This window comes from Astatotilapia calliptera, chromosome 10 (assembly GCF_900246225.1).
Source record: "Astatotilapia calliptera chromosome 10, fAstCal1.2, whole genome shotgun sequence".
In the NCBI taxonomy this organism is placed as follows: Eukaryota; Metazoa; Chordata; class Actinopteri; order Cichliformes; family Cichlidae; genus Astatotilapia; species Astatotilapia calliptera.
Genome location: NC_039311.1, coordinates 23,871,511 through 23,898,672, shown reverse-complemented (window position 1 = coordinate 23,898,672; position 27,162 = coordinate 23,871,511). Strand labels below are relative to the sequence as shown.

At 43.8% G+C, this 27,162-nt stretch overlaps 2 protein-coding genes and 1 long non-coding RNA gene across 5 annotated transcripts in view; all 3 read right to left on the bottom strand.

The window, feature by feature from the left end:
• jade2 (jade family PHD finger 2) overlaps positions 1–27,162 on the bottom strand; it is a 235,932-nt gene that overhangs the window by 134,487 nt on the left and 74,283 nt on the right. For both annotated transcript variants that reach the window (XM_026183096.1, XM_026183097.1), the window contains exon 4: positions 26,710–26,867. In XM_026183096.1, coding sequence (XP_026038881.1) covers positions 26,710–26,867 — 158 coding nt within the window. The remainder of the gene's footprint in view (positions 1–26,709; positions 26,868–27,162) is intronic.
• LOC113031157 (uncharacterized) lies at positions 725–8,675 on the bottom strand. Of its 2 annotated transcripts, none has more exons than XR_003273688.1 (2): positions 927–8,675; positions 725–803 (listed from the first exon to the last, which is right to left on the bottom strand). XR_003273688.1 is itself a non-coding variant. In XM_026183093.1 (2 exons), the coding sequence occupies exon 2, from the start codon at positions 7,803–7,805 to the stop codon at positions 1,296–1,298; it is 6,510 nt and encodes a 2,169-aa protein (XP_026038878.1). In that variant the 5' UTR covers positions 7,806–8,335; positions 8,459–8,675; the 3' UTR covers positions 725–1,295. The 2 variants fall into 2 exon arrangements, 1 of the variants encoding a protein (XP_026038878.1); XM_026183093.1 differs by having other exon boundaries at positions 725–8,335; positions 8,459–8,675.
• Positions 725–8,700, bottom strand: LOC113031159 (uncharacterized). The gene is made up of 2 exons (XR_003273689.1): positions 8,671–8,700; positions 725–1,138 (listed from the first exon to the last, which is right to left on the bottom strand). It is a non-coding gene; the product is annotated as an uncharacterized LOC113031159 (long non-coding RNA).

Here is a 27,162-nt window from a genome sequence, read left to right as displayed (position 1 = left end):
GGAGGGAGGGATGATTAAAACAGACTGAAAGTGAGAGCACTTAATCCCACCTCTCTCCATGTGTGCTCTTCTGTGTCACTCTGAGACAAAAGTTAATAGGCCAGCTTTCTGCCTCTGCTCCTTCAGCAACCCGCCACTGAGAGCTGCTTCACTGCAGAGCCTCCAGCAACACTGCCGGCAATTTGTGTTTTTGCCAACGCAGGGGTTTTTTCCCCCTCCATTTCTTTTCTTCCTTTTGCTAAATCAACATTTCTCAAGCAAATGCAGCACTTCCTTGCAATCTGGTAGGGTCTAAGCACTAAATGTAGCAATTTTAACATCCGTAATTTATTGGCATAATTATTTTGAGAAATTGCTCTACCATAAGCAAACAGGGTGTCTGCCAAGATGTACGGCTGCCTTTATTACACTGTGAATTAAAAAAAACACTACACTATGAGAGAGAAAACCCCAACAATTCGACCATCCTGAGGAAGCGCTTGGCAATAGTGGGAAGGAAGAACTCCCTAGTGACAGGAAGAGACTAATGGGTGGTTCGGGATCATGTGATTCCACCAAAACTATAAGCTTTTATCAAAATGCAAAGTTTGAAGCTTGGTCTTCATGGTAGACACAGTGTACGGTTTTTACTAAGTTAACTACCTTTAATTTAGCAAACTCCCACCGTAAGGGTGTGTTTTAACTGATGAAACTGTGTCGTACTCAGGCTCGGACATCTGATTGCTGCCTTTTATAAGTTTATTCCACAACCATAAACTAACACCAGTACAGTAACCGTGCCTTTACAGATGCCAGGTAATCAACTGAAAGACACAAAATAAAACAACCATACAACATTAACAAAGCAACACTATTAATGACAGTACAGTTTAGTAATAGTCATATTTATAGCTTTAACACGTTACTTGGTTAACACAGAAACTCACCAGCTCGGCTTCATCAGTCATAACAGCGATATCAATGAAAAGAAGATCCGGCAGGTAGGATCTATGAGCGGCCGTTAACACATACCATCCCAGACTTAGATAAATCACTCCGTCTTAAATAAATTTGTCATTTAAAGCAAATATGAGTCTGGCTGATAATAAATCACAACAAACAAATTGGCATGTTAGTAATATGGGAAAAAACCACACACCTCCCACTTGGGCTACGTGCCAGACTAAGTAGGCCACAATAACCAGTAGCAATAAACACTAATATAGAAAACAAAAAGTCTTATAACAGTGTTTTAAACAGGTTGGGCCTGGTCCCCACACCCAAGAGTCCCCAATCTGCAAGTATCTCCTGGGTACTCAGGGGGATGAACCACGTTCCTCTTGCTCCTCTACTGGCAGTAACACCACCAACCTCCTTACGTCCCTGTGGAGAATGGTGGAATGACATGGTTCCCTGTCCTTCCTTGCCTGAGACCAGTTGATGGGACGACTACAACAAATCCTTACTTTGACATCTCGAACAACACCTAGGTGATCCGGATCTGCCTCCTCCACGCGGCCCAGCTTGAAACGACCCCTAAGTGCGTTCTGATCTGCCACCCAGACAAGGTCCCCAACAGAAACATTTCTCGCGGGGGCATGCCATTTTTGCCGAACAAACAGGTGCGGCCCGGCCAACTGACTCCAGCGTCTCCAAAACTTGTCCACTTCCACCTGGACTGCACGTAGACGACTGAATGGGTAGGCAGGGAACTCAAAACCCATGTTGTCGCCCCTGGGCCCTGCCCGACCCAACAACAAAGAGTTTGGTGTCAACACATCTACAATTTCTTCCTGAATTTGAGCTCTGGCCCCGATAGGCCTCTCATTGGTGAGGTTGGCCGCCAAATAGAGGAGGGTTTGGAATTCCAGAGCAGTCAAGTTTCCCTCCTCACCAACGTTACTCAACGCCCTTTTCAACACGCGAACAGCTGCCTCTGCTGCTCCATTTCGGTGTGGGGAGTCCGCTGGACTAAACTCCCACATCCAGTCAGACCCAACTACGGCTGCCTTTCTTTGGATCTCGTCTTTGTCGATACCCGCAAGGAAATCATAGAGCTCCTTCAGCGCAGGTTTAGCTCCCACGAAATTGGTCCCCTGGTCAGACCAGAGTTTCTTGGGGTGACCCCTCAGGGCAGTAAACCGCTGGTATGCCTTCAGGAAGCCCTCAGTTGACAGATCTTCAACTATGTCTGCATGAACTGCTCTTGAGGCCATACAGCTAAAAACCACGCCCCAAACTTTCTTCTTCACTCGTCGTCTTACTGAGTCTCTGACAAAATATGGACCAAACAAGTCCAAAGTAGTGTACTCAAAAGGGGCTGCTGGCGTAGTACGTACGGGAGGAAGATCACTCATCACCTGAGTGCATAGCTTGGCCCTGCACTTTCTGCAACTTACGCACGAATCAATCACCTTCCGTACGATCCTGGGACCTTGAACTACCCAGCCCCTCTTCCTCATCCGAAGAAGGGTGGCAGAAACACCTTCGTGGTTGACACGATGGGCGTCCTCAGCGAGGAGAGAGCTTAACCGACACTTGTAGGGGATCAAAGGGACCCCGGACCTCTCCTCCTCAACGGATTGAATCCGACCATAGCACATCAAGAGCCCCGTTGTTTTATCCTTGCGCACAACCAGGCGGTTGAGCATCGTCGTAGGGAAAGTCACACCTGCTTGGGCGGCGAGGCATAAGTCCTGAAACGCCTCTACTCGCTCCTGAGCCGTGGGCACTGCCTCCCACTTTAATCCTACAGCAGTCCGACCCCTGCCAGATAACCAAAAGCGCAAGGCTCTGTGGACATAAGCTATGACCCCACAGAGCTTGGCTAGAGAATTGAACCGTGAAAGATCTACTTGATTTATCAAGGCTGAACCCCAGCACTCCTTGATCCTGCAGACATTAGAAGCAACAGAAGGAGACCCCTTAGTCTCAAAAGACGTAACCTTGTTGCTGAATGGTAAAAGCTCTGGACTTACTCGGCCGCCGACCACGGCTTTGACGCTATCAAAACCATCTGGAGTAGTCTGCGCCCTTTCCTGCGACCTTGTTAAGATAGCAGAAAAAGCCTTTCTTTGGAGTCGACTGACGACTTCTCTAGTCCCAGAGGCCACCTCTGCAGCTGACTTTATGGGCCATTCCTCTACTGGCTTGGTTAGGAACATGGGACCGGTCTGCCATGAAGAGCCCTCACCAAGCTGCTCAGGGGAACATCCTCTTGTGACCAGGTCAGCCACGTTGAACTGGCCAGGAAGCCACCACCAGTCGGTCACAGGCCCAGTCTTCTGTATCTCTCCCACTCGATTGGCAAAGAAGGTCTGGAACCCGTAACTCTCCCGTTGGATGGCACCTAACACAGTCTGACTGTCCAGAAAATGGTACCAACGATCTATTTCCAACCGACTGTACTTCAGAAAGTAACCTCTCAGGCGAGTGGCAAAAACAGCTCCACAAATCTCTGCCTTGACAGCATCTCCCTTTTGTTCAATTGGAGTCAATTTGGCCTTGGACTCCACGAGCCGGGTCTTAACCCCTCCAGATGTTTCCCAGCGCAGGTAGAGGACCGCTCCGTATGAGTCACAACTTCCATCAGAGAACGTGATCCCCCAGGGTTTACCCACCCAGCCGGATGGTGTAATACTCCTGGGAAAGGTGATGGTACTCAGCCGCGCGTACTCCTCAAAGAGCTTGATCGCTCTCCCACGTAGTTCACTAGACAGCGGCTTATCCCACGTATCCTTAGTCAGTATCCCGGCCTCCTGAAAGGCTCTTCTGACAAGAATAACACCTTTCTGCTTCAGGGGCGTCGCCAGACCAAGGGGGTCATAGAGCCCTGCTACCTGACTTAGAAGCATACGGCGGGTGAGGGGATTTGGCGTCTTCTCCCCTATGTTCTCCTCAGTGAGGTCTACTTGAGTACGCATCTTTTTCTTTCTTGCGGAGAAGTTAATAGCCACCATGAGGAAGAGCTTGTCTTCTTCCACGAGATAACCCACACCCAAGGCCTTGTTGTCCTCGGTCCGCAGCTGGTTGGGCAACATGATGGTTTCTGGTTCGGCAGGAACAGCACCTTGCCTCCCACTAAAGCCAGACCGCACCCAAGGCTTGAGGTAAAACCCACCATGCTTGAGAATGGTTTCAACCCCCTCAAGGATCTCGCTCAGTCTCTCAAGGTCGTTGTGGGACACAAGGATGTCATCCACGTAAGTATCCTCTTCAATGACACGTCTTTCTTCCACCCTGTTGACAAACTGTGGCAGAAGGGCAGTCTCTCGCATGGCAACCTGAGCGATACAACCTGCAGGCTTGTCACCCATGTTCACACGCACCACAGCATAATCCTTGATGTCCTCCTCCAGGGAATGCCTCCACAAGAAGCGGTGAACATGCACCTCTTGATCCTCCAGCCATACAGAGTTATACATTTTGGAGACATCCCCTATTGCCGCATGCTCTCCCTCCCGGAAATGGAGCAGCACTGCCCTAATGGGATTCAGGACATCTGGGCCTTTCATCAAGATGCTGTTCAAACTAACACCTCTGTACACCTGGCTGCTGTCCCAAACGAGCCTCACCGGCGTGGTGTTGGAGTGTGGGTTGGGCGCCATCAGATGGTTTATCCACCACACCGCTCCTTTCCACTCGTCCAACACCGTCTGGGAAAGCTGGATAGCGGCCCCCCTAGCCAGCATGTCGCACACCTGCTTAGCATAAGCTGCCTTCCATAGCGGATCTTTCTCGAGGCGCTTTTCTGACTTCAGGAAAGTCGCCTCCACAGCTTTGCGGTTGTTAGGCAGGGTCGCAGGGTCCTCTTTCCAGGGATATTTAGCATCCCAATGGGGTTTGTCACTATGATTGTCACTCAGCTTGAAGGTTAGACCTCCTCTGATGATCTCCAACTCTCTTTCATCAGCAAGTGACATTTCTTTCCCTCCAGGGGCGCACTTCCCGCAGCGGCACCCGCCACACATGGGATCACAGGCGGCACCAATACTGTCCCACTGCAGCCATTTGATGATCTCAGTGTTGGATGTAGCCGTGGTACCGACTTCTACGCCGTTCTTTGGTTTTGGGCAGCAGTTATGGAGGGCCACAACTCTCTGAGACTCCGCCCTCATGGAGCATGCAAAATGGGTCGATGAGAGTCGTGCAGTCACCTCCACATCTTCAAACAGATCTGGGTGTGCACCACTGATGGTTTTCCCCAACGGACCATCCCACAGAACCAAGTCACCGCACCTCATCATTCTCTGGGGGGCTAGACGACCCTCCCGGGTGCTGATGAGTAGCTCAATCTTTTCCGGGCGAATCAGTTCCCCGGGTTCGACGGAGCCTGGGAAAAACTTCTCCAGGCGCCCCGAGTCCACGACGTGACCCACATTGGCAATCTCTTCTAATCCATAGCAAACCATCTCATGGAGTCGCCATGTTCCCTTCTTTGTGGCTACTTTTATGCTCACCAGGTATCTCTTTGTCTCTACTTTTGCCTCCATGCCACCAACACCATGAACAACTAAGGTGATTGGTTCACCAGGCAGACCAAGCCTCTCCGCTGCCTCGTGGGTGATATAATTCGTGTCAGAGGCTAAATCGATGAGTGCTCCAATCCAGTCTCCCCTCTTGGTGGTGACGTCCAACAACATCATGAGGACCGGGAGCTCCTTCAGACAACTCTCATCTTCTGAGCCTCTGCCAGCCCACAACTTTGAAGTTACTTTGTTTGTGCAAGCCCTTCGAACAGCCTCCAGCTGCTCCGGGGACAGACCTAGGCCAGCAAACACAGCCTCTTGCTCTTCTGTCGGGCCTCGGGGTTCTCTCCTTTTATCCCCCTTTATCCCTTGCCTAGCTGCATCTTTCCTAGTTGGGATCTTAAGACACAGGAAGAAATGGTGATCCGATGAGGCATCACCCCTTCTGCATCCTTCATTACGACACAGAAAGTTTTTACTACACGGGTCATCACTCCCATGAGAGTCCAGACACCTGGGACATACTTTTGTCTTTTTCACGTAAACTCTCCGCTCTGATGGGTTGGCCTTTTTAAACGTCTTACAGCGGTATAAACGCCCTGTGTGACCCTCTTCGCCACACAAACAGCAAGGATTCTGTGACAGCTCACCTCTCGTCTCGCTCGCAGTAGCCTTGGTGAACGAACGTCTCTCTATCCTCCGATCAGGCCTCTCTTTTGGTTTCTCGCGGGGGCTCGGATCGGCTGCCCTGGCAGTATTAGACTGTCTGATGGATTGCAACTGCTCCAGTTGCACCAGAACTGTCTTCTGATCTTTCAGGAACTGCCATAGCTTATCAAACCGGTTCTGTGGACTGACATCATTGACAGGATCACATCGGTACAAAAGCCACCTTTCTTTCATACTGTCCGGCAGCTTACTCTCAAGTGACCGGATCACTAACTGATTTTTTATGGCATCTTCACAACCTAGGTCTATTAAGTCCAACAGCGCCCTCTCTACAGCTTGGATCAACTGTAAAACCTCTCTGGGTTTGTTGTTGCGCACGCCCGGTAACTCCTGTAGCTCAAGTACAATGTCATCTGCTATCTGTGATACGTCACCATAACAGTCCTCTAAAACTCGGAAAACCTCACTCGCTGTACGGCAGTGAGACAGCCTAAGTTCACATTTTACTGGATCAGCAATACTGTCCATCAGGTGGAAGAGCCTGCACTCCGGGGAACCTGTGGGTTCCGCTAACGCTTGGAGGATCCCCCAGTTACTCTTCCAGCGCCAGTAGCTTCTCCTGTCCCCAAAGAACTTTGGTAGGCTCAGGGGTGCGAGTGCGATCCTTGTTCCAAGTGATCCTTGAGAGACGGTAGACGTGCTCTGTCCTGCCCCAGCGCCATTGGGTCTCACACCATGCACTCCTCGAAGCTGCTGTGGCGTGCCTGAGAGGCCAGGGTTGAACACAGGACTCCCCAGACCCTGGTATAGTGGTCCCTGTGGTGGCGCTTGAAGGGCTGCAATGGAAGGACTTGCAGCTCGTGCTCCATCGGGGCCACCTTCATCAATAACCTGGTTACTACTGCCCACTGCGGCACTTTGGCATGCAGCAGGGTGCACGTCAGCATCTAGCGCACCACTGGCACGCGCTGGGCCATCATCTCCACCGGTCGCAGCGGGCCCACTGGGCTTGCTAGTGCTGGTCGTCACTCCACCGTCAGCGCCACCTTCATCACTGCTTTCACCTTCACTGCTAGTCCTGCTTCTAAGGTCGCCACACCCAGATCTCCTTCTTCCATCTAGGGTGGTAGCCAGCATCACCATAGCCACTCTCCTCCTTTCCTTGAACTCTTTGAGACAAGCTCGCATAACGTTCACTTCTTTCTCTGGAACATAACGATCCCACTTATGCACAAACTCACTCAGAGCTTCCTCTCGGCCTTCCACAGCAGGGAGCATTGAATCAAACTGATCCTGTTTTATTTGACCCGTTTTGAGCGCTTCTACCTGGCTAATCATATCTTTTAGGTCAACTCTTAGACTGTCAAACTGACCTGATGCACAACGAGACCATGACGCTTCCTTTAGCTTCATTTCTGTGGTCTGGTATTTTGAGCGGCAGTCCTGCAGCTTCTTCTCCACCTCAGCTATTTCTGCTGCAAGCCCACTTGCATCTTCTTCTTCCATAGCAGCGATGTAATCAAAACTGCTATCACAAACCTCACTATAACTGTCTTTGAGTGTCCTACTTTCACACATGAGGTCATGTTCAGTCAGAAGGTCAATGTTAAAGGCAATGGAATTGGCTTTCCTAGTAAAAACTGCTTGCGCAGAGGACCGCCTTTTCTTTAATTCTTCTCGGGATGCCATACTGACTTTTCCTTCTTGTTTATTACCGGCGTTATTCCTTTGCCCTCAACAAAGATGGCGGCGACCCACTTCCGGTCGCTTAGCGGCTAGTAACTGAATTAAAAGTTCGTTTTCGGCGGCCGGCTTATCCTACGCCAGCGCCCTAATAGTCCCAGCAAAGAAATCCACAAACAGTCTCTCACGTACGAGGGCTTGACGGTGTTTTGAGAACGAAGTCACGTCGATCGGCCGTGTCGATCGGCCGTGACGATCGGCCGGGCTCCGTCTAATTGCTGGATTCTCCGTAGTCGACACAGACCCTCCTCCACTTCTCCGTCGCGGGGGGTGGCTAAATGTTGATTACTGTACGGTTTTTACTAAGTTAACTACCTTTAATTTAGCAAACTCCCACCGTAAGGGTGTGTTTTAACTGATGAAACTGTGTCGTACTCAGGCTCGGACATCTGATTGCTGCCTTTTATAAGTTTATTCCACAACCATAAACTAACACCAGTACAGTAACCGTGCCTTTACAGATGCCAGGTAATCAACTGAAAGACACAAAATAAAACAACCATACAACATTAACAAAGCAACACTATTAATGACAGTACAGTTTAGTAATAGTCATATTTATAGCTTTAACACGTTACTTGGTTAACACAGAAACTCACCAGCTCGGCTTCATCAGTCATAACAGCGATATCAATGAAAAGAAGATCCGGCAGGTAGGATCTATGAGCGGCCGTTAACACATACCATCCCAGACTTAGATAAATCACTCCGTCTTAAATAAATTTGTCATTTAAAGCAAATATGAGTCTGGCTGATAATAAATCACAACAAACAAATTGGCATGTTAGTAATATGGGAAAAAACCACACACACAGAGCCTGACAAATGAAGGCTCTATTGCCTTTTCTACTTTTCAGAAACTCTGCAAACCACAAGCCTGTAAGTGCACTATTAGGATAATCTGATGCCATGAAATTATTAAGATATGAACCAGTGCAGATCCAGTATATCATTCTGAAATATTGAATGACGGTATAATAATGTTATTAAGTATGAGCCTCACCCAGTGGCCATGTCTCAGACTTTTTCAGTTATTTGAATAAATTTAGATCAGATTTCTTTCCCAGAAGTCAAAAGTAATTTGTGCAAGGTGTTATTACAATTTCGAGTATTGTATTAAAGCAGCATCTAGCAGCTGTGAGGATGGGTGCTTACAAGAAGCATTTTGATGTAATCAAGCTGACATGGGTTTGATGTAAAATAGTCCATTTCAACTCAAACTAGGTCCTTCTCAAAAACCTAGCTTTAAATCCTAGACTGGAAATGCTCCTATATCACATTTCCTATATATGGGCCTTTCACACTGCATTAACAAACAACTGATTAATGATTAAAATCTGGTGGGTTGCAATTGTTTGTGTTCACTGTGTGCATGTGAACACAAACAATTGAACACCTGTATTTGGGTCCTTGTAAAATTCACAAGATAACAACCTTGATAGAGTCCGACGTAACTAGCTTGAAGTCAGTAACTGGCATCCTATGAAGAACTACCAGCCAGAAACACTGTAGTCATTGGCTTATTTTACAGGAGAAAAAAGGTTTTTCCAGTTACCTACCAAGCATTTGGTAGGTAACTTCAATTCAGTGAGGGTTTGTAGAGAGTATGCAACAGCTTATGGGAAAGGAATTTGTTATTATGAATTGCTCTGCAGAACAGTCCAGTAATTGGCTTGGATTCTGAGAAAAAGTCAGATCACCCAAGGGAAAAAACATGTCAACCTGACCACACTGAGGAAAGATGCGGAACAATCTGCTAATAATCCGCAGAAGCTTTGATTCTTTTCATGCCGTAACTGTTGTGATTCTCGTCCTCTGATGTCGCAATCTCGATGAATCTGAACCACCAGGGGCTTCGACAGAACGCTGTAGCACACTAGCTTTTAAAAGTATGAATATTAACACGTCACTCAATATTTATTCCTTTATTCTCTATTTAAACAGGCCCAAGGGAGGCCCAGGATGTTTACATACCAAGGATGATATCAGTTTTTGTGGTGTGTTTGTTATTGTATGGCTTACTTTTCTTCCTGTGCTTGGGAAACTAATTTACTCTGAAGGGACGGTAAATATGATTCTTAATTTAACTGTTTTTTGTTTGTTTGTTTTTTTTATGTCCATTAAAAAATGGAAACCTAAGACACACTTTATGGCATTTGTTTTTCTATTCGCTCAGGGGGTGCAAAAATTTATAGTTGTGTTCATTTTTATACACTGAACACACAGTGTCTAGGCATCAAACACATAAATTTAGCCCAGCTTTATTACCAGAGACACTGCGGGGAACCCCTGTGGGCTTTGAAATTGAGACAAGGGGGTGGAATAATAGGTCAAAGCAATGCAGCCTTGAGGATGCATCCACACATGCACACATTTAGACATGTCCAAATACACATACTTCACTTTAACGGTGCGAGCCTACACTTAGCGCCGTCTCCATGCATCTCACACACGTGCACGCAGACTCCCACCCTCTTCCTGCATTCTTCCCCTGTCTGATACACTTCCAGTAAGCCCACCAACACTTCAAAAACAGCCCTCCACCACCAGCACCAGCCCCTCAGACAACAGTGCCTGCTAAAAACATGCACAGCAGAGTCACACAAAAACAAACACCATCTTCTTCTTGGAAAAAACAAAAACAGTAAAAACAAGCCACAGGTGCAGCCAAATCCTTCATCGAATTGTGACAGTTTCGCATTTAGTTACAACCCTATGTCACAGCAAAAATAAACATGTTTCCATGTGCATATAACACTTTCAGTTTTTATAGATCTTTGTTCTCCTCGAGAGTTGTCCGTCATATTGGCCATGATACAACCACTGGGGGGGGAAATGTGTAGCGAGTGGTTTCTGGAGGTTGCTGGCAGCCCTCGTGAATCATTTGGTTGCGAGCAGTTTGCCGTGGTCGCCTGTAATGTGTAATTAATGATCCCACGATTCTGTCTCTTTGCATAAGTAAACACTATAAGTAAGCCTGCACTCTGAGAGCTGCAAGCTCTCCATACAGGCGATGTAATCCACTGCAATGATCCACTGCAAACTTGCACCCGTGCAGTTCTTCAAAATCCCAACCGCATGATGCTGCAAGTGGATGACGGTGTCTGTCATTAAATACCAATTGGTCGTCAACTGAACCACAACAAAGACAGAAGCGACAGTGGACCATTGGGAAAAGTACAGGTAGTGATGACTGCAGTGGACATTTTTTTCATTGTTTTAACACAGTTTCACTTCAACTCTTTGTATGTTATAATTCTCTTTTCTGCAGCCGGCAAACAGTCCGTGGGAATAGCCCACAGACTGGCTACATGAATTTTAGCTTAAGATGTCAATTTTGTTAGCAAATACTCCCCAATTACTAGCCGAGCAGTAGGAAAACTTGAAAAAGTGTGACACAAACCAGAACCAGAGAGCGTTCGCCTTCAAAGTAAAAGTCTGTAATCAACATGTTTCAAAAGAACTTTAAGTTTCTGGGTTGTGCATTTTTCACAGTTTCACTACTGCTCCCCTGTGTTTACAGACCAACCAAAGGAATTGTAATGAGGTTGCTCACCAACCAGTCACATTTTTTCTGAGTTACTAGGGACCATGTGGTCAGTGACAAATCTCTGGGACATTGTGATTGCATGGCCATCACACATCCAGACCTTAGGATAAATTGACCCTTCATGAAAAACTGTCCTGGGGTCACTGTTTTTGAATAACAGATCTATTTCAACTGCTTTAAGGTAGTAAGTTAGGCATTATTAAAGGCAAGCCTGCTTTGACTCACAAATGTCTGTTGAGGTTCACTATGCTGGAGCTGTAGACTATGCTGGTGGTGTTTCTGCTTTCTGGAATACGTTACAACAAATATCTGACAATAGATCACGAAGACAAAAACAGCTAAAATCATAAAATCAAGGCTTTACAAACCACCTTCGCTACGTCCATATTTATAGTCAATGCGTTGAGTCTAGGAAAGTGTTGTTATCACGTTTTAGTATTTTCCAATTTTAGTATTGATCAGTCTAAGCAAACCTAATAAAACAGCAACAGGGATGAGGTGTCACTACCTCATTGTACAGAAAATTAGGAATTTTCAACTAACTCCCTTCTCAGATTACTAGGAAGCCTTAAAAACTATCTGTGCCTGCTGCCTTTCTTATGAGCTTTGTTTCAATTTCTTCTTTGCATTAGCAGGGCATAAAGCGTCAAGTCTGCTCCTCTGAGATACAGTCCCACATGCTTTAATTCTGTGCCTGAAAGCTTCGATTAAACCCACATACAGAGAAACAGGCGAACAGGCAACACAAGGGAAAGGAGAGAGGAGAAGGACGAGGGTTTTGCTGTTATTTGCTAAAGCATAAGCAAAGCTCTGCTGTGTGTCCATCTCTCTCTTTCCTGCTTTTTGTCATTCCCAGCAGATCTAGTTGTTGTACCGCTCCACTCAACCGCCTCATCTACCTGTTTGTTTACTTATTCCCTCAGTTCCTCCACCATCAACATCCTTCCTCCCCACAGTTTCTCTATCCCTCATTCTCTGGATCATTCGCTCCACCCTGAATCCCTGCCTCTGTCCCTTCATTTTGCCTTTCTTTTGTCCCCATTCTTCTATTTGGCAGACAACCCTCACCAATGCTCACTCCCTTTTACTTCAGCTCTTTTTTGTGGCTTACCCTTGGTGCAGGAGAAAATACCCAGTGAGAGGCTATTGAGAAGGTCATCCTCTACAATGCGTGCTGATAAATGAGGCAAAAGGGGAGGAAAGGCAGTCAGTTCATTACTGGTGTAATGTGTCATGGGGTTTTTTTATGCTTCAGGGCAGCTACAAACATTTGCACTCAAGTTTGACAAAAGGAAATCAAAAACTCTAAACTCTAAAGTATTACCTATGCATGCAAGGGGTGCTCTGAATTCTCTGAGCTTTCCAGAAAAGTCTGTGTTTCATCACCGTCGCTCCACCAGGTAAAACCATTGAAGAGGTAGGACTTAGCCCATGGGAGGAGATCTACTAAACAATGAATAGGTTGATGTTTGTGACTTGTAAGAGGATATGATGGTCTATTATACAATAAAACCTGCATGCAGATGCATGGAGTGGTTTTATGAAGAAGCACAACTGTATGACATTCTGTTACTGGAGTCAGTGATCCTCCCTCAGTGACTCGTGCGATACCAAAAGACCGGCTGTTCATTAAGTAATGCTGCCACAAGAAAACACCGCAAAAGCATGCGAGCACCATTTTACGAGATAAACGCCTCCAAAGCTGCTTTTATGCCGTGCTGATCGACTTTCCTCACTCACCCAGAGTCTTTGTTTTTCAGATAAAAACATGAAGTCATATTATTGGAAATAATTTTGTGCTACTGCTCAAAACAGAGGATGAAAATGTCTACATCTATTGCTCTCCATTTGGTTTATCTTCCCTTTCTTTTATCCGTCCGTCCAGGCATCCATCCAAATCAATGGATATTATTTTATTTGAGGCTTGGGCTTGAGGACTCCACTGGGAGAAAAAAAAAGCAGTAAACAATGTTTACTCTCCTGGAGGCAGTTAGGTTTTAGTGGCCAGAGTGGGTGGACCGGGTTCCCTAATGTGACCATTAAAGTCAATGGCTTCACCTTGACAACAGGCTGAGGATACTGGCGGGGGACACAAACAGAAAGAGAGGAGTTAAAGAGAGAGACAAAAGAAATACAATAAACCTGCATTTGCAAAACTGATCTGAAACATGTTTGAGCAACAGCCTGAGAGGAAAGGAAGACTGCGCACAAATAGAAAGGAAAGGACATTTACTGTGACAGTATTAGTCAAAGTGAGCGTGCACACACACACACACACGCACACACGCACACACACACACACACACACACGCACACACACACATAATGGATCAGTAAAAGAAAGATGGAAGGCAAGGTTAATTATCCATCTATCATCTCATGTGTCTCGCTCTCTTTCCATCTTTTTTTTAAATATAGACAAACATACAGACACAACACACACACACAGTCAAGTGAAGCTGGCAGATGGTAGATTGGTAAAAGGAAGACAGCGTGGTCCAGATGTTGTTGAACCCACAGTGCAGAAGGCAAAGGGCTTTGATCTTCCATAGCAGAGAAGAACTGCTGGATCTCAACAGAGTTGAAGTCCTTCCTTCAAAGAAAGAAAGGTGTTTCCAGCATATAGACTTAAAAGGCTATATTTACAGGTGCAAAAGTATATTCAGAAAAACTATTTTTTAGCTGCCAACATCATCCGGGATTGATTCGCCAGTCGACAGCCCCCTCACTTTTATTTTGAAAGTTCAGCTGCTAACCGGCTAGCCCCATCGGATGTCTCAATCGCCAATAGTTTATTGCCTCTCCATGCAGTCTAATCCCACGGCCGTATAGCCTAACTTCAGCAAGTGGAGATGAATCCTCGTCACACTAAAGGTAAATGGCTCACAGTCCACTACACTGAGCTGTTCAAACGACCACAGGATAAGAGCCTCACTAAAAAGCCAGCTGAATGTGAATATACTGCTCCTTTATTCATTTGCCAGAAAGATAAAACACTAGCAGAGCTCCTTATAAAAAGTTATTATTTAATAATAAGTAACTTAGGAAATACATGCAGTAGCGCCTTTTGCATGTGTGTGTGTGTGTGTGTGTGTGTGTGTGTGTGTGTGTGTGTGTGTGTGTGTGTGTGTGTGTGTGTGTGTGTGTAAGAGACACTTGGTGTAGCACAGCAAGGGATGCAAGATGTAGCAGTGTTTACTGAAAAAATTACCCAAGGGACAGCTCAGATGTATCACAAACAGATACACACAAACACACAAACACACACACACACCCTGTGCATCCACAAATGCGGGCGCCTAAACACACACAGTCCAGACTCCCACTCATGGCTCTTGGGTTTACTCACATGACACATGACACCCATGTGGGGAACAACAATGATGCACACACAAAAATCTACACACAAAATCTACCCACACTCAGCCTAAGGGTAACCTGGAGTAAACACCACCAGCCACACATGCCACACATGCTGTGTTGTGAACAGGGAAATTGCTTTCATACACACAAGAGCAAACACACACACACACACACACACACAGAAATGCTTTTACCCCGTTGTAATTTAAGAAAAGCTGCATTCATTTATCAACTCAGACTGATTCTACTTCACACTTTATCCGGCTAGTCATTGCGTTTTTCAGTCGAGCCTTCAAATTAGTTTTTTGTCAATGGCACTTAATAACAGTAGCCTGGTTAAAAAAAAAGGTTAAATAAATCAAAAACTGCCAACTGAATCTCTGGGTAGGAAATGTAGAGGCATCTGCCAGCATATTTAGAGTTTGGCAATCTGCTTTACCAATTCCAAAACACACACACACATGCACACACCTTAGCAAGTTAAACCTGTTGTTTAGAAGTGAAATGTTTAAATTTTCAGTCCCCAGACTTAAGCCAGTTTTTGCCCACAAGCCGCTTGAGGTGAATGGGTTTAACTGGAGAGTGACTCACCCGCTAACTCAGCTCTGGCCGATGATCAGTCAGTGTGAGAGTCAGCCTGCCAGCCGTTCAGGCAACCAGTCATTTAGTCCGCTTTTCAGCTCTGTCATTCCACAGAGGTCGGCCAGCCAGTCAGTCAATACAGTACTAAAATTAGTGGTCAAAGATGGGACACTCAGACCGCCATTGTGCTGCTTGCTTGTATACTGGCCAGAAGTACAAAAAGAAAATTCATCCAGACTGCCAGATTTCAGTCACTGCAATCAGTGAGCAAACAAGGCTGCTTGTCTTATATGTGATTAATAAAGCACCCAGAGACCCAGCCGCACGCTGTGGTAATGCGAGAGCAGAGGGTTTTGTTCTTATTTTCATGCAACCACTCACTGACCCTTTACTCGTCCATTCAATCAGTCAAGGAAGTGGCTGTTCTCCCAGGCATCTGACAAACAAACCACCCAGGCAAGCAGTCACGGGGCTGGTCAGCCATTCAGGAAAAGAGCCTGAAATGTGGTGAGCAACAGCACCACTGACCCAGTCAAGTAGTGAGTAGGCAGTGTTGGGGTTTTTTGCAAAAAACAACACGGTGATCATACTTCCATTTTTTTTTTTCAACCAAAAAAGCCAGGGAGACACCAATCAGGCAAGTGGCAAGCAGAGTGAAATCTACCAGCCAATCAGTCAGTCAATAAACCTGTCAGCCAGCAACCTGGCCAATCACTCAGGCAGCCAATGACTCAAACAACCAGGCATGGTTTATTGAGAATAGTCTCCATTGTGGTAAAAGATGTACCCAGTGACTCGGTGAACTCATTCAGAAATGAGCATGTATTATTATGTTTCTTTATTTGCCATTATGGTTCCCCTCCAGCCTCAGTGGGAAGTTTATTAAACCCCTTCCCGAGGAAAGACATCAAAAGCTATTTCTCACTGTAACATGCTATTAGCTTTGTCATGAGGACCTACCAGATACAGACAGCAATGGCCCTGTTTGGCTCCTCAGCCTATACTTAAAGAAATACAGTTCTCATATTCGCTCACTCACCGAGCCAAAAGCAACCAGATCAGCCTGCGGTCGAGAGATATGCTACTTAACCCCTCATAGCAATGTAGTGATGAGATACTGTGGTTTTTGGTATAACCCTAACAGTCCATCAATGGGTCAATAAGTGATCCATCGAAGTCACTGGATGTTTATCTCTTCATTCCTGCATGCCATTTACATCAGGAAATGATCTAGTTTGTACTTAGAAAGTCACATATAAAATATCCCCATATTTACAGATTTTTCCTCTTTGATATATAGCACAACTTTATATTCTTTGTGGAATTACATATGTCTGTCATATACAGTTAAACACTAAGTACATCCTCACTGCTTCCATAGGAATTAAAGCAGAAGATTTGGCAGTTTGGAGCATTCAGATGTGCAGGAGTGGATGTCTCAGCAAATTTACGCCAAGGTTGGACCGTCCGAGAATCTACATAAAACCCAAGAACTACATCTCAGACTCTACACGCCTCAAAGAGCAGGTTAAATGTTCAAGTTCAGGACAGCACAATTAGAAAAAGACTGAACAAGTATGGCTTGTTTGAAAGGATCTCCACGTTTTGATGATATTGTGCACTACACATCACAAGTTGGTCCAACCTGTTACTCTTTCGTCTCGGCTGCCAAACGGACAGATGCATGCACAATGAACAGCACTAGAAACACACACCAGGAAGGAAATGTATTCAAGTATTGTTGAGTAAAATGTATAATTTCTCCTAACTGTCTTGAAGGGGCAGACTGCAAATGTTTTTAGCTAAGTGTTTTTAATCTTAATGACACTGCATGAAGACATAGTAGGCAGTAAATTACAAATTACACATTTATACAGTGTAAAGTGCCTCGATTATCCACCTGTTCTGTCACATATTAATTCTGAAGGTCATTTATGTAGGCAGCTTTTCCCAGAACGACAAGCACCATGTTACACGTACATATACATCAGCCCATTAGATGTGCATTCATCCATCTAACCAAGTTAAAGAGGCATCGAGAGTATCAGAGTACAACAGACTACTAACAAACATCAGCGCTGTGTGTGGAACATATTAGTTTCACATGCACCCGATGACCCAGTGAATGACGGTGCTGGTGATGCTGCTCTTACTCATCTTATCATCTGATAAAGAGCCTTTTCAGAGAGCCAAGGCTCCAGATGTTATTGTGAACACCTGTTACACATACAAACACATACTTGGATGAAACGTGTGCACATACAATCAACACTCAGGAACGTGAACCTTTTCATAGTGAGCTGCAGCTGGGCCTGGCAGTTTAAAACCACAAGGGACTTCACAGCCATCTACCCACCGCTTTTCTCCATAGTTTTTTTTTTTTTTACGCCTGTTATTAATGTTCTTGAATGAGTGCTTCTGTTCCGACCTTTCACTGGCAATGTCTCTTCATTAGTTACACAGAAGAGGAACAACAAATGTCACATTTATTCCAAGACGGGAAAGGATACCGAACTGGAAAATGTCTCCAAAGAAGAAGCAGAATCTTCAAAAAAGGTGGTCAGGTCGGGTAGCCGATGAATCTGCAATCTCTTATACTAACTTAAGAGACTTGCTGGGTCCTATGTTTTAAATGAAAAGTGGAAACAAAAGAAATGTTATTTAAAAAGCCAAATTTATTAACCTTTATCAACTCCTTGTATGACAAGAGCGTTGGTGGAGTAAGAAAATCAGCAATATCTGCAAATGTCAACGTATACTTTTTATGCTTTAAATATAGCTGAAGCTTTGAGATACATGACATTTAGACTGTCCTACATCTCCACCATCCTGCAATTTGTCCTTCTCACCATCTCTCCATCCATCTCACTGCCCTCAGGCTGCCTTCAATCCATTATCTGTGTGTGAGTGTGTGTGTGTGTGTGTGTGAGACAGTCACTGAGTTATTAGTAGCCGATTAGCCTCCTGACCCACTGTCTGACTTGCCCGCTGGAAGGGTGTGTTTGCGTGAGTCAAACAGACTGACTTTTTTCTTTATGTAGAAACAGAAACAGCCTGTTTTAATCAGTAACAACCCATGTTTATGCTGCATGATGTTCCATTTGATTGCATCTATTCAAATGATGTTAGTTGGCATTTCCTTCCCTACCCATACCTGAATGCAAAGCTTGACATATGAGCTTCCCCTCTCTAATGTCCCATTCCAACTCAATCAGTGGTACTGGTGGAGGTCCAGGGCAATTATACTTTTATCCAGTCCCAACCTGCCAAGTCCATAGTGCTTGGCCATCCAGAGAGTACAAAAATACTCTGGAACAAATTACCAAATGTTTCCTCTGCTGCACTAACGAACTGACATCTATGTAAAGTAATAATGCGTTGGGTGTTTGGCAGCTGTCAGACTGTCATAACACACGCAGGCTAATAGTCTAAGTGGACTCGGTTTCAGTCTGCAGCTGTTTTTCTGTTGTGTAACACAGCCTTACTATGTTTTCTATGCAAGAATGGTTGCAGCACAAAAAAAATAAGCAGATCTTCAGATGCAGGTAGCATCTTCAAGAATCTCTGGAATGTAAAGCATCAACAGGTGAGTAGTTTTGAAGGTTTTTTCATTCTGTGGAAAATATTTCAGGATTGCTCTGAATGAGGAAACTTTAAGCCAATTAAAAAAAACAAGCTTGTCTGTCTGAGCAGGAATTTCACAGATATCGTTGGTATCTATTCTCACCACTGCCTTCCTGCTTTATCTGACAACAGCTTTTACAGCCTTTCTGGGTTCAAACCCTCCATCCCCTTTGAATAAGGCTGCAAGCTTGTTGCAAGTTTTACATATTAGAGCCAAGTTTTGCATATGATCAAAGCTGCCCGAAACCTGACCTACTGATATTCCACCAATGCACTCCACATGATGTATCTCATTATGTTTTGACAGTTAAAGCTACACATTTATCTCAGGACTTCCATGGACTCTTGAAGTTAAGCAATCGCGTCAATAAATTAAATCTGTAGCACGTCGATGTGCCAAGTGAGGAGCGATTCCCTCCAACAAAAGCAACTTAAAAAAAAACCCCACACAAATCTGCATAATCAATCTTTGCTGTAGTCTTGCAGCATGTAAACCACTCTGGTAAGGATTCTCTCCATGCGATGCTCTCAGTGACCGCAGCTTTACACGGCGCACCAAAAGCCAACATGTTTCGCCAAACCGCAAACAACGGGTTCACATTCACCACCCTGGCCACCGGTCCAAGGGGGAAAAATGAAGTAATAAATAACATAACCACTATCCCAATTCTTAAATTTTGTGAAAAGGAAAAGATCTTCTCATGTGCATGTGTAATTATTTCCCTCTCTGGTTTAGCATTGCCACTGGGGACCCAAGACTGTCCAGACATTGGCAAAGCTTGGTTCACTATCTGCACATAGCCAGTATTACGCAACGGCTAATTACTTCCACTCAGTCCCGACAAAACCATGGAGAAGGAGAGAGGAAAGAGGGAGAGAAGAGAAAGGGAGGGGGAGTGTGTGATAAAATAAAATAAAAATGAACAGAAAGGAGACGAGACGGCGAAAAGAGAAAAATGAGGAGAAAAAAAGAAGAGATAGAAGAAGGCAGCGGTGAAGGACAGACACAGAGAAGCAAGGAGGGCTTGAGAATTGCTATCTATTTTCCTTCCTGCTGTGTTTTGGTAAAGATAGGTGCAGAAAAAGAGCATCAAACCATAATGACCTCTTCACCAAATGCCACAGCTGTTTTACTGAAAATCATGCCACAGCAGCCAAATATGGTCCAAGGAGAGAGGGAAATGTAGAAGAGGATTGTTGTCAAAGCCAGACGGGGCCTGCAGCTCTTTTCCTCTCCAACAATTTTTGGAGATGATGTCATTATTCATAAAAAACAGAAAAAAGAAAAATGTGTCTGCGCCTTCGGCTCGACTAGGTCGAAAGGTAGAGAGGAAGGTTGGAAGGCTGTGGGAGGGAGGGATGTCGAGATGCAAGGAAAAGCAAGAAACAAGGTAATTTCTACCTCTGATTTATTCTGATTATGGAGTTAACCAAACCACTTTAACATGAGAAAATGAGAATAAAGAAGTCACCAGATAAAACATTTACCAATTCAATATATTGGTTTAGTTAGTATTTATGTTGATATGCACCAACATAAAATACTTAATTTAAAAAGATATTTGGGGTAATTTATTAATAGTGTCATCACATACCTGCAGCTCACACCTGAGGCTGAAAAATGCATTTCCTCTGGTGGCCACTTATAGAGTCACACTTTAAAATGCAACACAAATACACAACACACCCACTCCTACATATAGGGCTACATATAACTAAACACAACCAAAAGTTACAAACTAAAAATATTATTGTCTGTGAAGGTTCTCAGTCATCCAGGTCATCGTAGTCAAAGGAGCTTGCAAAGAAAAGCGTCTGGACTTCTTTAAGTTGCTTGAAGACGTTTCACCTCTCATCCAAGAAGCTTCTTCAGTTCTAAGGTCAAATGGTGGAGAGTCCCAGATATAAACCTAGTGGGAGTGACCCCCCACAGAGGGACAAAAGGACCCCTTGATGATCCTCTAATCGCCTGAGCCAAGGTGGGAAACTGGGTGTGGGTCCCAATCAGCCAGAGTTTCGGGTGTGTTCATTGTGAAACCTGGCCCCACCTTATCATGCAAATTCCTGAGGTCAGATGGCCCTTTACGACACCAACTCTCTGCCATCTATAATCCAGTTTTGAGATCCCTTCCCAGACGCCTTAACGCCCACTCACATCCTGGGCCATCTGACCTCAGGAATTCGCATGATAAGGTGGGGCCAGGTTTCACAATGAACACACCCGAAACTCTGGCTGATTGGGTCCCACACCCAGTTTCACACCTTGGCTCAGGCGATTAGAGGATCATCAGGGGGTCCTTTTGTCCCTCTGTGGGGGGTCACTCCCACTAGGTTTATATCTGGGACTCTCCACCATTTGACCTTAGAACTAAAGAAGCTTCTCGGATGAGAGGTGAAACGTCTTCAAGCAACTTAAAGAAGTCCAGACGCTTTTCTTTGCAAGATCCTTTGACTAAAAATATTATTCACTCATCTTATATATGAATATAAATATCTACCGATATACTTGTGTCTGCATTTATAATAACAAATCAATAAAAATGTAAGAATGAAGACATAAGAGAAATGCCTTTTAACCACGTTATGAGTGTTGTTGCTGCATAGTTAATTTGAGCAGAGTTGGGCAAACCATAAATGAGCAATCTAAGATTTCTGACAATAACAAAGAATTTTTTTAAGCCACAGACTTTATTTTTTGTAAGGGCTCATTAATGCTTACAAATAGCAAATGTTAGTGAAATCTGTTTATTTGTCTGAAAGTGACGAAAAGATCGACCAATATACAGTGGTCCCTCGTTTATCGCGGTAGTTACGTTCTAAAAATAACCCGTGATAGGTGAAATCTGCGAAGTAGCCAACTTGATTTGCCTTTGTTGCACTAAGAGCAGTTGATTAGAGGATCTGAGCGCTGTCTTGGGGCAATACACGTCGAGAAGGTCTGTTAAGTAACTGGGCACCAGGTTATTTCAAATTTTAAAAGTATACAAGGGTAGGATTTTAGGATTTTAAAAGCATTTAAAAAAACAATACGGAATTTACGGTATTGTTGTGTTTGTTGGGGAGAAAACGTACAAACATACAGTACGGCACTTTAGAGTCACACTGCTAGCGATCGAAGATTTGTATAAATTTTGCAAGCTAAACGCATTCTGTACTGTACTGGAGACACGGCACGAGATGGATTGACAATGGTCTACAGCCAATCAGGATGCAGAAAACAACGAGCTGTGGAAAAAAAAAATCATGCAAAATTGCACCAAAAAATCAGTGAAACAGCGAGGCCACAAAAGGTGAACTGCGTTTTAGTGCGGGAGCAGTATCCAAATCTGTATCTGATTTTTAATTTCCATGTCAGCCTTAAAAATCCCTTTTAGGGTTGTTTTCCCTTCAGAACCTTACAGGTTATATTTATAAGGTCTGCTTATATCCCAGCCCTCTGGGAAATAGTTGTCTGTGGGCTATATCTGCTCATACGGTGAAATTCTAATTTTTCTTAAACACTGGTGCTTATAGGAATATCTTCCTACTATTTGTTAGCCAGTTTTCCTTCCAAGTGCTAGTGATCTGCTAAGCTAAACTAAAAGGCTGCTGTTTATATTTAACAACACAGACTTAAGAGTGCTCCTCTAACTGAATTTGTGTTGTTTACAATTTGACATAGAAACACCCAAGCATCACTCTTAATTTTTAATGGTAACCCTGCAGTAGTTATTGCTGTAAGTACTTTTTTTGATGAATGAGTTCCTTAAAAATATTTGTGTGCTATACAATGTATACTTGTTATCAAATTTATCAAATGAGAATGAAAAAAAAAACCTACTATGGAGTTTATGTTTAATCTTTCTTCAGCTGACAAGCCATAACAGCCTTATTGGCCATATGTCTTGTTCTACGTGGGCGACAACCTCTGCTATTAACTTGTTTGTAATGAATTTAAAAGACAGAAGAAGCTCATTGTTTACTGGTGACCTTTCAAGCGACAACGAACAAAGCAACAGCTGCCCATGAAAGCACTAAAGCAAATAGCAGACAAAAAAAACAACTATTTTCCCACAATCTTACAAGTCATTTCTAACTAAAAATGTTCTAATAGCAGTGATTTATGTTGATAAGCTGCATAAACTGACAGCTTAAAGAGGTATCCTTACAGTCTGGTAATTGCATTTACTTGTGACCTTTTACCTAAAAAATGTCTCAGCATCATCATCACTTACTCTGTGAAAATAAGCTCTCCTACCACCGATTCTGCCTGACCGCAGGGGCTCGTATATGGGTAAAACCTAGGAAATCACAGGGATCAGTTTCAGACCAAGCATATCGCAGAACGAAGTGTGGAGAGGAAAGGATAGGAAAGAGGAAGAGGAAAAAACGAGGGGCGTCAAAGTGACACACGAGAGGGGAAAAAAAAGGATGAACGTCGGGGGCTCTGACAGAGACCATCAGCTCACTCACACTTACTCTTCTTTAACACTATCCCACCATTCATCCATCATCACTCCATTTCAGCGTCACAGTAAATCCCTTCTTCGTCCTATCACATACAAGATAATAGATATGCCCGCATGCATCCATCTATCCTCAACTATCTCTTTTATGCGTTTCTCTTTCTCTCCCAATATGCTCATCTATCTCTCTGCCTCCAGGCCCTGTTCAATCTGTTAGCGCCATATTGCTTATAAGCATGAGCGTGTGTGTATATGTCACAAATGATATTAACCTGGTAAGCAATGCAAACAGTAAGGGTGGCACAGCAATCCTGTCAAACCTCATAGATGACCAGATTTTTTCCCGTTTCCTGTTCTATTATTTATAACATTTGTCTTCTGCCTGCAGTCAGACTCATTCATTCTTTTGTCTGATTTCAAATTGAAAAGAAAGTAAAACTGAAAGACAAACTGTTTGTTATCAAAACTGCGTACTGAGAGATATCGCTATTAGACATGGCATTAGACCATTCCAACTCCCTTTTCTGCTGTCATGATCCTAAAAATTTCTGTTTTATTTATAAGGGAGTGGCTGAATGGTTAATGAAAAATAATTACTTCAATTCTATTCATGGCGACCATGAATGTGCAAAATAATATAATGGGTGTTCAGAGTGTTGCCAAACAACACTGTGATACAGGTAAGAGACTGAGCTTGTAATCAACCCCCAGCCTTGTGAACATCCCTGCTGCCTCCTGACCTGCAGCCACTTCTGAACTTCGAGCATCGCAGTGATTTCTTTCCAGTCTAGTCCTTAAACAGCTAGGGAAAAAGGTTATTGCCTCAAATAGCTAAACAATCGGTACAGCAAGTAATTATTGAGGTTATTTAATTTAAAATAAATCAATTTACTCATAACATAATGATTAGTGTGCAAATAAGTCCTCTAACATGCTGATGCACCTTCATAGACTTACAAGTAATCCATTTAAAGTACATGGGAGAACATCTCAATAGTGTGAAAAAGAATAAGCTAATTTGAATGTGTAGGTACCTCGATATGGTATGGCCCATGTACAGCTCAAAGGCGACTGGCACCAACATGATTATCATACACATAAGGAGCCAAGATGGCATCTGGGTAGAGGATTATTCACTTTTCCAACTTCCCCCCAGAAACAATTGGGTCTATTTCCAACTTCTATTTTAAGATTTGCATTTAAAGGAGTGGATAAGGCTGAGCTGCCACGTTTTTGAATAGTTTTCTCTTGTTTATGATAGGTAGTGAGCCACTGCTGTTGCTTTCTGGTTTGTTTCTTATGAGTAAGTTATCTCAGTTTGGAGTGTAGACAGTTTTTCCTTGTTTGTTATTTTGGCCTTGGCTCATTCTGACATTGATTTGTACTCCTGAATTTGTGAAACTACTATGTCTTCGTCTTTTGGCTGGTCCCTTTATGGGTCGTAATAGCAGATCATACGCTTCCATCTCACCCCATCCCAGCATCCTGTTCTGTCACACCAACCCTCGGCATGTCCCTCTTCACTACATTCATTCATGAATCTTCTCTGACATCCTCCTCTTTTCGTTCTGCTTAGCAGCTCCATTTTCAACATCCTTTGGCCAATATTTTCACTATGTCTAAATTATCTCAGCCTTGCCTCTCTATCTTTGGTCTCCAAAAGGCTCAACCTAAACCATTCCTCTGAAACTATTACTTAATAAATACAACACCTGTTGATTTACTCAAGTTTTTCTTGTGGCTACTTGGGATTTAAAGTAGACAGGAGTTTTTCATGTACTGCATTAGTCCCCCATAGATATTCCATTTCATTAATTGGGGGCTTGTCCGTGATTCAGACCTAGGACCTCTCGCTGATAAACTTGGGGCAAGATGGTGATTTTTCTTCCAGTTTAGCCCTTGAATAATTAAAAACAATTTAGAACAAACAAAATGCCTCCAACAGCTTTAAATAGTGGACAAATATTTTTAACTTGAGTCAAGAGTGGAAAAAAACAAAAAAAGATGAGAAACATCTACCATGGTGGGAATTTTTTGCTTTCCTCTAACCAACATGTGTGTCACCTCTTCACCTACTCCATGTTCCTGTAAAAAAACAAAAACAAAAAAACCCCCACTGCCTCTATATTTTTGTTTAATAATTTTCTGCGACTGGGGTTCTTGAGCCATGTAAATTGGGGGGGAAGCATTCATGGATGCAGAAGGTTTGAAGAGGATAAGTCATGACTCGATAACTCGTTTATTTCTCCGTCTCTCAAAAAGACTGAACACTTGTGTGTGCTTGCCAGTGCGTGTGTGGCCTCACAGTATGGCATGTCTGTGCAACAGGCATTACCAGGCAGTCTGAGCATTTTTATTAGTTCCTAGAACACCAAACAAACCACACGGGCACGTGAAGCAGCTGCAGTAGTACTAGAGAGTTGGAGAGACTACCGCCATAAGAGAGACACACAGAGGGAGAAAGAGAAAAAGGCGACTAATTTACAGTATGGGAGTGAATGTAAGTGGGTCAAAGTGCATGCCTGTACACATCTGCCTACCAGCTTGATGTTGTGTGTGTGTGTGTGTGTGTGTGTGTGTGTGTGTGTGTGTGTGTGTGTGTGTGTGTGTGTGTGTGTGTGTGTGTGTGTGTGTGTGTGTGTGTTTGTTTACGGATGAATGAACTGAAGCACAGAAAGCTAAAGCGTCTCACTTTATACCTTTGTAGATTTCCGTGTGCAGGAGTGAGTGTGCATATTTTCCATTTCAAATGTATTGCTAATTAGTGTAATTGCAGGAAATGTAATTATGTAAAGGCTTCCCACACCTGTTATTACACTTTAATTGCCCCCCCCCCCAAAAAAAAAAAATTTAAAAAAAAAATTGCCCTTTGTTTGTTATTTTTAATCATTCCAGCAAAAGCTCTTTGGAACTTCAGGCATCTCGTCTGCTCGTTTAGCCACATTTACAAGAGCTTATCAAAATTACCTTAGCAAATTTAATTTTCACAGTTGTATGAACTTTGCAACAAAATCTACAATCTAACAATATTCCAAAAAGAAAAAAGAAAAACAATTAGTCATGCCAAACAAAAGTTCAAATGCAAAACTTTTCCAAGATCTCTTTAAAGGCAGCAACTTCATGTCCCCATTGGCAGCTGTTAGTGCTTACAAGAGCAATGCAGATTAAATCTGCCTTTCAGGCTTTAATGAAATGGAGAACAAAAGAAAAAATACCTTTGGTACTAAATACCAAACTACTGCATGGGTTTGGGTGTTTATCGGTGTGTTCTCTGTGTATTTCCTACCTGACCACAGGCTCCGGTATGGCCTCTAGGTTGGCTGGGACCTGCACTCCCTTCTCCCACTCTTGTCTCCAAGGGTCTGAAAGCACGTAGAAGTCGTCTGGGCCGAGCTGGGCTGAGTCCGGCAGCTTCATGGCAGTGATGAAGTCAGTACGAAATACCTTTACAGAAGAAGAGGAAAAAAATGCAAGAAGGTCGTGTGATTGGCTAGGTTTTACCAAGGTGGGACTTGGCCCAATTGAAAAGGGATTTTTGGATCCAGAATCATTCTTTAATATTGTGAGTTACTACAAAATGGCACATGTTTACATGTACACAACAGAACATCAATAAGAAAAACTGGGAAGCATCCAGAGTCAGATATCTTTCTGAACCAGTGACCCATATTATGCATGGTTTGTGATTTTAACACAGTCTCGCCCTGCTTTGTTATTTTCTTCAATCTTCTAATTTCTG